Source organism: Phacochoerus africanus, chromosome 7, assembly GCF_016906955.1.
Source record: "Phacochoerus africanus isolate WHEZ1 chromosome 7, ROS_Pafr_v1, whole genome shotgun sequence".
Taxonomy (NCBI): domain Eukaryota; kingdom Metazoa; phylum Chordata; class Mammalia; order Artiodactyla; family Suidae; genus Phacochoerus; species Phacochoerus africanus.
The window spans coordinates 103942345-103956537 of NC_062550.1; the positions used below are offsets into that span (position 1 = coordinate 103942345).

At 38.9% G+C, this 14193-nt stretch overlaps 1 protein-coding gene across 1 annotated transcript in view; it reads left to right on the forward strand.

The window, feature by feature from the left end:
• PPFIA2 (PTPRF interacting protein alpha 2) overlaps positions 1 to 14193 on the forward strand; it is a 464313-nt gene that overhangs the window by 383129 nt on the left and 66991 nt on the right. Inside the window, exons 17-20 of the mRNA XM_047788357.1 lie at positions 2394 to 2631; positions 4976 to 5005; positions 9186 to 9316; positions 11574 to 11728. Coding sequence (XP_047644313.1) covers positions 2394 to 2631; positions 4976 to 5005; positions 9186 to 9316; positions 11574 to 11728 — 554 coding nt within the window. The remainder of the gene's footprint in view (positions 1 to 2393; positions 2632 to 4975; positions 5006 to 9185; positions 9317 to 11573; positions 11729 to 14193) is intronic.

Genomic DNA, 14193 nt, shown 5'->3' on the forward strand with positions numbered 1-14193 from the left:
TTTCATTCTTTGTGCTTTATTCTGTTCTGCGCCAGTCACGTCCACCAGTCTGTCTCCTGCCTCACTTATTCATTCATTCTAGTGAATTTTTTATTTCAGTTATAGTATTTTGCGTCTCTCCTTATTTAATCTTTAAGTTTTCTATTCCATCAATGTTTCTTGTAATTTATTGATCTCTGCCTCCAGTTTGTTTTGTTTTTTCTTTTCTTTTCTTTTTTTTTTTTTTTTTTTGGTCTTTTTGCCAGTTCTTGGGCCACTCCCACGGCATATGGAGGTTCCAAGGCTAGGGGTCTAATTAGAGCTATAGCTCCCAGCCTACGCCAGAGCCACAGCAACATGGGATCCAAGCCGTGTCTGTGACCTACACCACAGCTCACAGCAACACCAGATCCTTAACCCACTGAGAAAGGGCAGGGATCGAACCCGCAACCTCATGATTCCTAGTGGGATTCATTAACCACTGTGCCACGACGGGAACTCCTTGTTTTGTTCTTTCTTTTCTGAGATCTTGGATTATCTTTACTGTCATTACTCTAAAGTCTTTTTCATGCAGGTTGCTTATCTCCAGTTCACTTAGCTGTTTTTCTGGGGTTTTGTCTTGCTCCTTCATTGGGCTCATATTTCTCTGTCTTTTCATTTTGTATGGCTTTTTGTGTAGTCCCCTTTTTAAAGGCTATAGGATTATAGCCTCTCCTGCTTCTGGTGTCTGCCCCCCTGTAACTGAAATGAATACAGGGGCTTGTGGCAGGTTTCCTGATGGGAGGGGCTGGTGGGACCGGTGCCTGCTCACTGGTAGGTGGAGCTGAGTCTTGTCCCTCTGGTGGATGGGGCTTTGTCTTTGGGTGTGAATAGAGACCCCCTGTGTGCCTGGGAGGAATTAAGGCAGCCTGTATACTGATGGGTGGGGCTGTGTCCCTTTGCTCTTCAGGAGACCTCCAAGACCCACAGGCAGACCTGACCCAGATTCTCCCAGAGTTCACTCATTGCCCTGGGACCCAGTGCACATGAAGCCCTATGTGCACCCTTCCAGAGTGGAGTCTCTGTTTCCCCAAGTCCTGTGGAGCTCCTGCACTGAAGCCCTACTGGCCTTCAATGCCAGATGTTTCAGGGGCTCCTCCTCCCAATGCCAGACTCCCCAGGCAGGGGAACCTGATGTAGGGTTTCTAATTCTCATTCCTGAGAGAGAATCTCTGTGATATAGTTATTTTCTAGTCACTGGGTCATCCACTGGTCAGGTATATTATTGCTTATATCACAGAAAGCACCCCTCCTGCCATCTCACTGTGGCTTCTTCTTTGTCTTTCAGTGTAGGATATCTTGTTGGTACCTCCCAGTCTATTTTGGAGATGGTTTTTCAGTAGCTAGTTGTAAGTTTGCTGTTCTCATGAGAGGAGCTGTGCTCGAGCCCTTCTCCGCCACAGTCTTGTCTCTTCCCCAGGCTGAAACACTTATAATCGTGTATGTTTAATTTGGTAAGAAACCAACAAGCTTTTCCAAAATAAATATGTTAAAAAAACTTTGCGGTGATCATAGCCTTAAAGTTAAGGGTTATATCATAGGAAATCCCAATAAGCCATTGGTAGTTAAGAAAAGATATCTCAAGAGAGGTGGTTTTTAACCCACACTTTTCAAACAAACTATGGTCACACAGTTTTATTATAGCAATATCCAAAATATTTATAGATTCAACTTAAATTCTTGAAGTAATCCAGTTAAAGCTCTTTATTCTTTGTGTTTTTAGAATAAATAATTTATGCATACTCTTGAAATGTCTCCCTACTTAAATAAAAATAGTGATAGTTCTTTGTCTTCTCAGAAGCATTTATCGCAATAATAATTAAACCAGTTTTAAACTATCTATAGATAGATAGCCTGATGCTTATTTAAAGTTAATCTGGTTCAATTGGTATTAATGTTAAAAAATACTCAGGATTTTATTTGAATGAGTGGTTGTTATGAATGGCCATTTATTGAGGATTCTACCCGTTACACTTTTCCCTTGTGTAGAAGGTAAGATTCAATGCCTTTATTGAGATTTGAGTTTCTAAAAGTCTCATTTATTGCTTCCTGAGTTAAAATTAAGATTAGGATTCATGACAGAAATCAATTAGACAGTCAAGCTTTTAAAAGAGCTTTAACAGGTTGTAGTAGAAAAAGGGGGTTACATTCAAAGTAGGGAGGAATTATGTGTATATATACACACACATATATATATCATTTGAAAAGAGGATCTTGTAACTTTTGGCCAGGAAGTCTCTGGAATTTACTGAAAGTTAATATTGCCTAGAGAAAAAAAATGAATATGTTATATTTGATATAAAATGTACACAAAGTATTCAATGAATTTCAGATAACATTATAACAACAGAAAATGCATCAAAATTAAATTTCAGGCTAATTCAGGAGGAAAAGGAATCTACAGAGTTACGTGCTGAAGAAATTGAGAACAGAGTGGCTAGCGTGAGTCTGGAAGGCCTGAATTTGGCAAGGGTCCACCCGGGCACCTCCATCACTGCTTCAGTTACAGCGTCTTCACTGGCCAGCTCGTCTCCCCCAAGTGGACACTCAACGCCAAAGCTCACCCCTCGAAGTCCTGCCAGGGAAATGGATCGGATGGGAGTCATGACACTGGTATGATTTGTCCAGAGAACCTTTGCCCCCGTTAGGATTAATGATGCATTAGCTGAAATATTGGAGTTGAGTCTAAAGGCTTTCTGTGTGTCTTATTCTTTTTCTTTGTTTCCCAACAATGCTACGTGGTAGGTACAAAAATGAATCTTATTATGAAATGAGGAAATGTAGCCTATGTCAGTGTAACTATCCCCAAATCACATAATAAGTAAATAAAAGAGCAGAAATCTAAATATCACATCAGAAATCTGAATGACTTAAACCATTAAATACATTTTTTATTGATATCTTGATGAAGTCAATTGAGACCGGGTGTTTTTTTTAATATAATAAATTATTAAAAATATTTATTATGGAGTTCCCGTCGTGGCGCAGTGGTTAACGAATCCGACTAGGAACCATGAGGTTGCGGGTTCGATCCCTGCCCTTGCTCAGTGGGTTAACGATCTGGCGTTGCCGTGAGCTGTGGTGTAGGTTGCAGACGCGGCTCGGATCTTGCGTTGCTGTGGCTCTGGTGTAGGCCGGCGGCTATAGCTCCGATTCGACCCCTAGCCTGGGAACCTCCATATGCCGCTGGAGCGGCCCAAGAAATGGCAAAAAGACCAAAAAAAAAAAAAATTTATTATAATTGCTTCAGTATACCAATGTCAAATATTATAATTTTATAATAAACAAAATATGGTTTTTAAAGAAAAGTTATCAATACTAGCTCAGTAGAGAGCAGAGGTACCTGAAATGTTGAGAATATGAGACAATTGTCCATGTTCAACACAGCGAGTAAAAAGGAGTTGAATTTTCTTCAAATTTGCTAACTCAAAAGCATGTACTATTCTTTTTTTTCTGTGGTTACCTGGGAATATGTTGAAATAACATCAATAATGAAGATTTAAATACTCTGAACTGTTTATGGAGGTTAAAAATGCTATATTTTTGCCATGAATATTAAAAATATACTATTAAAACAAAAAAACTTCCAATTAAAAATAAAAGTTTGGGGATGGAGATTAATTAAAATGCAAATAGGTCAAATAATATTTTATATTTTGCCAAATCTAGCACAAATATAACAAATAGAGGAGAAATTAATGACACTGCAGAATAATATCAAGTGTATGTAGGATTTCTGAGCAGAAGGCTGTGACACTTCTGTAAAGTGTCATGACCTGCGTCTTCGTGTGTGTGTAATATTTGAACAAAAAAGTTTAACTCATTTTCTAAATGGCATCTTTAAATAAATATATTGCAATAATGTGTATTTTGGCTAAAAAACTGTAAAATTTATTTTCATTAGAATTAATTTATGAGAGTTCCCATCGTGGCGCAGTGGTTAACGAATCTGACTAGGAACCATGAGGTTGCAGGTTCGATCCTTGGCCTTGCTCAGTGGGTTAAGGATCCAGCGTTGTCATGAGCTGTGGTGTAAGTCTCAGATGCAGCTCAGATCCTGCGTTGCTGTGGCTGTGGTGTAGGCCGGCAGCTACAGCTCCGATTAGACCCCTAGCCTGGGAATCTCCATATGCCACGGGAGTGGCCCTAGAAAAGGCACAAAGACCAAAAAAAAAAAAAAAAAATTTATGTAAATGCACACATTTGTACATATAAATTTATAAGGAAGGTATTTTTCTGCTTGGGGTTAGTTTATCTCATATATACCTGTGTATGTGTGTATATATATGGGTGTGTGTGTATATATATATATATCTTTTAATTTTATCTTTATAAAATTTCTGTTATGTATATCAGTATAGATATGTTTTTCTTTATTTTTGCAATTGAGAAGTGAAACAGAAAACTATTTATATGGTATTATGCTCTACAGTTTTTGGTAGTTTGGGATGAGGCATCTGTTAGGATGCTGGGAAGGTTGAGATCACACAGCAACAGTATACGTCTCCCCAAAGGAGGCCCAAGACCCTGCATAGATGAGACGAAAGGGAGTGTTTCTGACTCTATACATGTGCATTGGAGCTTCATTTATGCATAATCTTCTTTACCCCCACCTGTATTTCATGGGATGATGTAGTCCCATATTTATTTCTGACTAGCTCACTCCTCATGTGCTTGGTATTCCCTAAGGCCCACTGTCTCATCTCTCACGCATGAACACATGACCCCATCGTGAAGTCCTGCCCCCCACACACACCACCTAGGAAATTTCCTCTCTAAAATAACTCCCTGGATGGGTATTTTTAAATGGTAAAAAGACATTTATCTGTAAAAGAACGGAATGAAAACAACAAAGAAAGATAGTTAAATTATAGACACTGTTTAAACCTGTAACACAGACAAATGATGATCATTAATTAGTTCTCTTTTATGTTGTTTTTATTATTGCCACTCACAGCCAAGTGATCTAAGGAAACATCGGAGAAAGGTACTGTACGTTGCTTTTATATGATTACTAGTTGAATATTGCTGTTTTTTCTATGAAAGCTTTAAAATTATATTTCTTCTAACTGAAACATTTTATTAACATAAAAATAAATATTGAAAGTATTTAAGTGTCTTTGAATTGTTTAAATATGATCATAAGAGCAAATAACTCAAAATAAAATTATGGTTTATAGGGTAATGACTAGACTGTGGGGACTAAAATGTCTGATTTTCCACAGAATTTTTAGACCTCTGATGGTAGAATTAAATAGTTTACTGTCAGTACTAGAACAGTGTTGCTTGTTTTCAAATGTAGGTTTTAGCATTTTTCAGATGTGTGAGACCAACCAATCAAGAAACAGTCGCCAATAAACAAAGCTTGTTGCTCACACTTCCCCAGAGCAGGAGGCATGCCATGCTCTGCCCAGCCAAGGGGAAATACTAGGTCAGGGCAGGAATTTTTATTGTGGTTTTCATTGGAAAGGAAAGACAGGGTAAGTAGGCCTAGGATTGGCTAGTTTGAATAATTTCACTGGGTCTAAGTTATCTCTTGTTGTCTGATATCTGGCCTGGGATGGTAAAGGCAGAGTATAAGAGCCAGATGGAAAAGATGACTTGAGGTACAGTCTAGGCTGGTTGGTTTGCATACGGAAGACACTCCAGGAAAGTAGTTTGTGTCTCTAGGAATTAGCTAGCCCTGTAAGGAGCATTCTCTCCTGGGTCCGCATGGCCCCAGATGTTAATGCATCAAAAATACAAAAATGCAATTAATATACTACTTTCCTGTTTGGAATGAAGTCAAGAGAATATATATTGGATATTGGAGAATATATATTGGACTCTAGTTCTGATTGACAAAATGACATCTTTTTAGGTAATTGAGAATAATAGCAGAGCTCAGACTCGACGAGATATCAATGGGAAAGGTTTCAAAGATTCAATCTACTCTCCAGTGTAGTAATATGTTTTTCAGCATCTTCAAGATGTGGTAGTCAGCCTATGGAACCAGATACTTCTGGAACCACAGAATTTTTTTTTTTTTTGTCTTTTTGCCATTTCTAGGGCCTCTCCCTTGGCATATGGAGGTTCCCAGGCTAGGGGTCGAATTGGAGCTGTAGCTGCCAGCCTATGCCACAGCCACAGCAACGCAGGATCCGAGTGGTGTCTGTAACCTACACCACAGCTCCTGGCAATGCCAGATCCTTAACCCACTGAGCAAGGCCAGGGATCAAACCTTCAACCTCATGGTTCCTCGTCGGATTCGTTAACTACTGAGCCGTGACAAGAACTCCGGGAGAACTTTTTTTTTTTTAACTAAGGGAGTCCTTGTTATACTTATATGGCCTAGATTGATTGAATTTGCTTATTTTCCATCATCTGTCTTCTTTTGCATCTTCTCCCTGGCACTACAAGTTAGTTCTCACCTGTCATATTTACCATGCATAATGTTGTTATTTTCTTTGACTTCCTCCATGACTTAAAAGGGTTATACTGGAAATATAGAAAGAAATCTGAGTAGGTAGTGTAAAAAAATTCAGTGAATAGAAGAAAAAAAAATTATAGAGGACGATCCTGTGCCGAAATATAGCCTCAGGAAAGTCAGGGAGTAAAGAGAGGTCTGGTGAGAAAGGTAGGTCATGGTAAGAAGATCACAAACTAAAATGTATTGAGTTATGTGCATGATTTAATTTGCACTTCAAAGAGCATGCCAAGTACTATCACTTGCATTTTATTGACAAGGACATTTAATCTTAGAGCAGGTAAGTAATTAGCACATATCATTCACCAAATAAGAGAAATCAGGAATGAAATCTGTCTCTGAATATGACTCCTTTCTTTTCCTCTTTGTTTACATCATGTGAGCTCTAAATATTATTCAGACTGCGTGTTGTCTTTAAGAGCTGATATTTTGAAAATTGACCTAGTTTGACTGGCCATGTGGAGAGAGGAAGGCATTTTATTAGAGAGTGTCTCAGGAAAAAAAAAAAAAATCTGGACACAGGAAGTAATCAGGCTCAGCAGAAGCAATTGTGGGAAACAATCATGGTCATATCATGCAAATGTGAAAAAGTAAGTACAAATTAGGAGGAGTTTGAAAACCTGCTTTCTGAGTTCAGATGAGATGTGAGTTTAAAAAGACCTTTCCGCAGTGCGGACATCATGCTGAAAGCAGCTCTTGAAAGAGTCTTCTGGTGGCTCTGTGCTAGTTGAAATGGAAAGAGGAAATCCTATTAAGATGACTACCTAACCTGTTAAAAAGTAGTCTAAACTCAAATGACAAGATCCCAGACAAGCAAATTCATTAATTTCCTCCAATACATGCAGTCTTTATCATACATAAATGCTTTTTATGCATAATGGCTTAATGTAGAAATAAGCAAGACATTGTATAGACATAAGATAGAAACATAGCTTTAATTTTTTTTTTGCTATAGCCATGTTGAGAACTTATTTCATCGGATCTTCTAGAATCGTATATCTTTTAGCTACACGTTCCACAGTCTCTCTCTCTTCTTCTTCCTCTCTCTCTCTCTCTCTCTCTCTCCCCTCACTCTCTCTTCTTGATCTCAGAGAGACTGCAGTGAGTGATGGCTTGAAGTGACATTTTAATTCTCTGCTCAGGAATTGAACCTGGGTGGCCTGGATGAAAACCAGGAATCCAAGCCACTAGACTAGCTAAAGGCTAGAAGCAGAATTACCCTGATTCTGCCCCCCTGTTGAAAGCAAGAATGTTTCCAGGAGGCAAAGACTGCAAAGAGTTTATTGTTAGCATCACAGTACAGCATATGGGCGAGCGCACGGAGAAGTGGTTTATTTATGTAAGTCAGAAACAAAGAAGTAATACACACCCTAAAGAGGGGTGGGGTGCAGGTGTCCCCCTGAGTAAGGAGTGCACCAGAGTGGTGATTTAAATCTGCATAGGACAGTTCTTCCGGGCCTTTGTTTGCTTTGGGCCAATTATTGTATTTCTCTCACATGACTGGACATAGGACCCTCCCCAATATTCATGCACATCTTTTGGTCAAGATGGATTCCAGAGCAGAGGGTTTGGGGGTGGTATCAGGACTTATTACTGTCTGGCACCCCCTCACTTTCTGACCCCTAGGAGTCTTACTGAACATGTGTCATTGGAGAAATCTCCTTGACCCCCGGAGTGATTGAAGTGGCCGTCTTCTCTTTCTCTTCCAGCAGAGCTTAGCTCCTGCCATTAAATTTCTTCTTGAAGTGTCAGAGAGGAAGGAGGCCCAGTGTATTCAGCCTAAAGGTCTCAGCTGTTAGGCTCATCTACCTCCTACCTCATTCTCTCTCTCTCTCTCACTGTCCATTGTTTTAAAGGACAGTGGTGCTGTGAGAAAATGCATTCTTGTTTTTAAAAATATCTTTATTGTACAATTAAGTTGATTGATTAAAAGCCTTATTTTCATGCGGTTCTATATGTCCTTGTCTGACAAAATTTATGGTATCCTGGATTGTTCTGCACCCTGAACTAAACACTTTGAAGGAATTCCTTTCACCTTTTTATATTCTGTATGCCTTTGTCAATTTTCCCATGAGAGGTCGTGAAATGAAATAATTTGAAAGACTTCTGTTCTTATCTTTTATTATTCCCACTCTAAAAAGAAAGTTTTTTTCTTATAAACCGCAGCTTTTTAAAACATCCTGGAACACGTTTAATTAGCCTGATTTAAAACACTATCTCATAAAGTTATATTTTGCCAACTTCTCACTTTAAAAATCTCCCACTTAGAAGATGCCCGTGTTGTGATAACCTGACTATGCATATTTTAGTGAATTAGCTCAAATATAAGTTAAACAACTTTTTATAAAGTGCTTTTTTTTGATGTGTTCAAATGGATCTCAAGATAGCATTTCAGTAGTCCCTGAATATTGATCTATGGTGTTGACTCTTAAATGCTTTTTCTTCAGTGAACCTGTGTGTGTTATATATGTGTTCGTGCTGTGCGTGTTTTAACAGGAGTGTCCTAACTTTTAAATAGTTATGAAATTCACACTCTTTAATAATGTGAACTTATGTATGTAGGAGCTATGTGCCCCAAGTTTCTTGTTTTGTTTTTATATTAAAATTACTCAACTAGCCTTGCTTTGATGATTCTCTGCTTTCCTCAGTTTCAGCTGAAATTTAAAAAGAGTTCATCTGATGTTATTGTTTTTGCTTCTAGATTGCAGTGGTAGAAGAAGATGGTCGGGAGGATAAAGCAACAATTAAATGTGAAACTTCTCCTCCCCCTACCCCTAGAGCCATCAGGATGACTCACACCCTCCCTTCTTCGTACCACAATGACGCCCGGAGGTATGACCTTGCACATTGTGCAGTCTCTTTCCACAAACACTCTTCTTCCTTTGGTGTTATCAAACTCCTGAAAAAGGTCTATAAAACCTTTGATTTGAGCTATAGGTCTCCTGCTCCCTCTACACAGTGTCACTTGTGAAAAAGCCAAATTTTCATTCTGAGATCAAATTTTTACTTTTAAAATTAACTGTATATTTAAGATCTTGTTACTGACCAATACTTATGAGAATAACTTCTATTTTTAGTGGATAGTTCCTGTTAAAATGGACTCAGGCTACAAGGACTTATCAGGAATAATTACAAACAATTAAATGGATTCTAAGACAGGATTATAAAAATATCCTTCTCATGGAAGGATAATTAAGGTCTGAAAAGTCCATGACTGCACCCCACTACCTTTCACAGACAGGCATGGAAATCTCCCTTTGGGAGCTGCTGCTGCCAGCTATAACAGCTCCTCCTTAGAAAAGAAATAAACACGTTTGCTGAAATATTAGAAGAAAAGTTTACGTGGGAAATTATCCCATTTGTCATAGTAACTCTTCATACCGTCCTTTCCATCCACTAAAAATTTAAAGCAGATCTCTATAGTAATTTATGTCATAAATAAATCAAAGCATGCAATTTGTCTTTTTTTTTTTTTTCCTACGGCCGCACCAGCGGCATATGGAAGTTTCCAGGCTAGGGGTCTAGTGGGAACTGTAGCTGCCTACCTCGGCCAGAGCCACAGCAACACAGGATCCAAGCCACTTCTACAACCTACACCACAGCTCATGGCAACGCCGGATCCTTATCCCACTGAGCAAGGCAAGAGATGGAACCTACAACCTCATGGTTCCTAGTTGCATTTGTTAACCACTAAGCCACAACAGGAACCCCACAATTTAAGTCTTAAATGTATGTTGTTTAACTGTCATCAATTACAGCATCTCTGAGGACATAACTTATGTAACTGAATGTAATAACTTAATGATTAATACTTTATTTAAGTAAGAAGTTTCCAAATAGAATGTTTTACTATAAACGTTTTTGAAAACCGAGCTTCCTGTGCCAGCAGACATTTTTTTCTTTCTGTTTTGTTTATTTTTGATTTCTAATTAAATGTTAGGAAAAAAACGTGAAAAAAAAGTTACTCCAGCTTTAAAATATATACTTCATTCTCAAAAAAAATAAAAGAGTGAATTATATTGTAACATATGAAAAGTAGTAGTTTTTGGAGTTTAGAGAATGTGAACTCAGATTCATTAGGATAACTAAATAAAATTAAATAATTCATCATGATATAGTCAAATTTAAGAGCTGTAAAAATAATAATAATTGAATGTATTCTATTAATACAATGTCAAATACATTGACCAGGAGCAGAACCAAGATCAACTGCTTGGGAATCCTTTCAGCTTATCATGAACCTAAAATAATACCTGAGAACTGTAAGAAAAAATATATAGCAATCGCTAGGGTATATGATTGTTACTTCAAAAACCTTACTGAGGTGATTTAAAATGCAGTGAATTAGACTGTAAAACTGAGAGAGAGAGAGAAATGACTAGAGGAAAATCCAGTAAAACCATGGGCTAGAATAAGAGCATAACTTTATTAGTTAAATTTAAATTTCTTGTCACAAGTCATTATGTTTAAAATTTAAAAAACAAACTCTGCAAGAAATGAATAGGTAAAGGGCCAAGGGCTGAATTATAGAAGGTCTTTTAGTATGCACTTAATAATCCAACCTAGGGAGTTCCCCCTGTGGCTCAGCAGTAACAAACCTGACTAGTATCCATGAGGATGCAGGATCCATCCTGGGCCCTGATCAGCGGGTTAAGGATTTGGCATTTTCGTGGGCTGTGGTGTGGGGCACAGATGCAGCTCAGATCCTGAGTTGCTGTGGCTGTGGCATAGGCCGGCAGCTGCAGCTCCAATTCAACCCCTAGCCTGGGAACTTCCATATGCTTTGGGTGCAGCCCTAAAAAGACCAAAAAAAAAATGATAATAATAATAATCCAATCTTTGTTCATTGATTAGGTTGATAGTGTCTGAAAAATAAGGAAAAAATTATTGGAAAAGAATAAAATTTTCTAGAGAAAATTTGGAGGCCCATGTCCCTAAGGCTGAGGAAAGAAACATGGGAAGAAAAAGAGAAAATAACATTCAAAGTCTACTCATTCCTCCTTTTGTACTTTCATCAAGAAATTAAGTATTGCGCGCCTTCTAAATGGGGCATTAAAGCAAGCAGTTTGCCCTCTTTTGTGTTTTGCAGCAGTTTATCTGCCTCCCTAGAGCCCGAAAGCCTTGGGCTTGGCAGTGCCAACAGCAGTCAAGATTCCCTTCACAAAGCCCCCAAGAAGAAAGGAATCAAGTCTTCAATAGGACGTTTGTTTGGTAAAAAAGAAAAAGCTCGACTCGGGCAGCTCCGTAAGTATGCATGTGTTTCCTGTTCCACTGCCATGTCTTTTCCTCACTTCTGAGTATCTGTCTATCTTTCATGTTATTTCTCATCGTTTTATTTTTCCCTGCCTGACAAACTTTCTATTCATCAGCTTTGTAAATCCAATTTGGCTGAAGAGTGTTTGAGCCCTTTTGATTTCTGCAAGAACAATAGCTAGGATTTATGTAATATGAACACTGGGATAGACACAAGGACCTCTTCCCCCCCACCCCCACCCTTTCTCCTACTTTTCAGTTTAGAGCTGGAGTTAAATTGCAGGGAAAAGGACGTAGCTCCTACCTCTAACGGTAAGTGATGAACAAAATGATACACATTTCTTAGCACTACTTTTGGATTCTCAAATAAAGAAATTCACAAGTAGCACCCCCATCCCCAGACTTAGTTTACTGCCCTGACACCACAAGAATTTCTGAGAATAATATCCATATTTGTAGATTTATAACTAGAGTATTATTCAAAAATATCTTTCCCAACTTCCGCATTGTGAAGCCCACACAAAACATCAGAAGTCACAGGAAACCGATGTTTAGAACACGTGGGCAGCCCGTCGTGTGATCAAGTGTTAATCAGCGAGAGAATTAAATCCTCTTCGATTTCCCATTCCCAGGAGAGGAACCCCTTAGTGTTACTGCATAAGGACAGAAGAGAGAAGGTGATTATTTGGGTGATACAAGATGTACATGCCGAGATTTTTTTTTAAATTTGTTTTATTTGGAGTTCCCATTGTGGCTCAGTGGGTGAAGGACCCACCATTGTCTTTGTGAGGATGTAGGTTCGAGCCCTGGCCTCGCTCAGTGAGTGAGGTATCTGGGATTGCCACAAGCTGTGATGTAGGTCACAGATGTAGCTCAGATACTGCATTGCCACAGAGCTGCAGCTCTGATTCCACCCCAAGCCTGGGGACATCCATATGCTGCAGGTGCAGCCTTAAAAAGGAAAAAGAAAAGATGTACATGCCAAGACATTGTTTTAAAATTTGTTTTATTTCATAACTATTCATAGTCATCATCAGGGTATTCAGGATATACTTTAAAGTCTAGAAAAATATAGAGCCTTCTAGAAACAGAGCCTTTTATCCATTCTCAGTGACTGTGTGTCTCTATGTCAGAACAGACGAGAAGGAAATCAATTATAATTACATTCTTATCAATCCATCCAGGTCAGAAAATAGCAATAGTTCTTCAAGACTACACTCTGGAAGATTTATGAGCTTTGAGAACCTTTGTTTTATTCCAAAGAACAGCAGAAGTAGAGTATAACCAGTGCCAAGGTTGGAAGCACAGCCAGGTCTCCGGTGCTTCCTAATGAGGAAGACAAGGACAAAACGGTATACCTCAGGTGCTGTAAAGAAGCTGTATTGAGGGTGAATCAAAGCCCCAGGAGACACCAAGAATAAAAGTCTTTATTGGAAACAGTACTTGAGGAGTTCCCATGGTGGCTCAGCGGTGATGAAGCAAACTAGTATGCATGAGGATGCAGGTTCTATCCCTGGCCCTGCCCAGTGGGTTAGGGATCTGGCATTGTCTTGAGCTGTGGTGTAGGTCACAGATGTTGCTGTGTCTGTGGTGGAGGCCAGCAGCTGCAGCTCCGATTGGACTCCTATCCTGGGAACTTCCATACACCGTGGGTGCGGCCCTAAAAAAAAAAAAAGAGCAAAAAAAATTTAAAAAAGAAGTAACACTTGAGAAAATAAGAAGAAGATACAGGCAAACGTAGGCTCTGGGAATTGTATTTTTACCAGAATACACAGTACAAGGTACCACGGATACTTTGGCTGCGGGACATAAACTTAGGTCTGCTTTTGCCCTGAAACGTGTACATTAAGGTCGTGAAGGGAAGACCCTGAAAACTTATCCAACCCAGGGGCTTCCACGTAGGAGTCACTCATCGGAAGGAATGAGGGAAACATCTAGCATGGGGATGACTTGAGTATCTTGATCTGGAAAATTAGACGTAGAAGCAATGCCAGCGTTCTTTCTTCTGTCAGTGAAAAGAGAAGAGAAGGCGGGAAACGATGGCGTAGAAAGTAACGCGGTCGAAGGATGACACTGTCCAAGAACCACGTGCGAAACTTGGGACCATGTCCTAAGGTTTAAAACTTATCGCTCATACAAGCAAAGCAAAGATAATCTGCGGATAGCTATGCTAGATGCCTTCGAATGAAATGAGGTGTGAAGGAGGAAAACTTTCTAAATAAAACTATGAAAACGTTCCCTCGAATCTATCAGGAATAACAAACAGCCAGGGAGGAATTCTTAGTTATTCATAGGAAAGAATATTTCTAAACAGGGTATTATTTGCCTTATATAACGATCTGAAAAGCTGGGGTAATAAAGTGAACTTCAGATATGACAGATCAGTCAATGTGACTGCACAGATAACCCATAATCATGGAAAATCAAACTCAGTATAGATAGAATCTATTTTTACA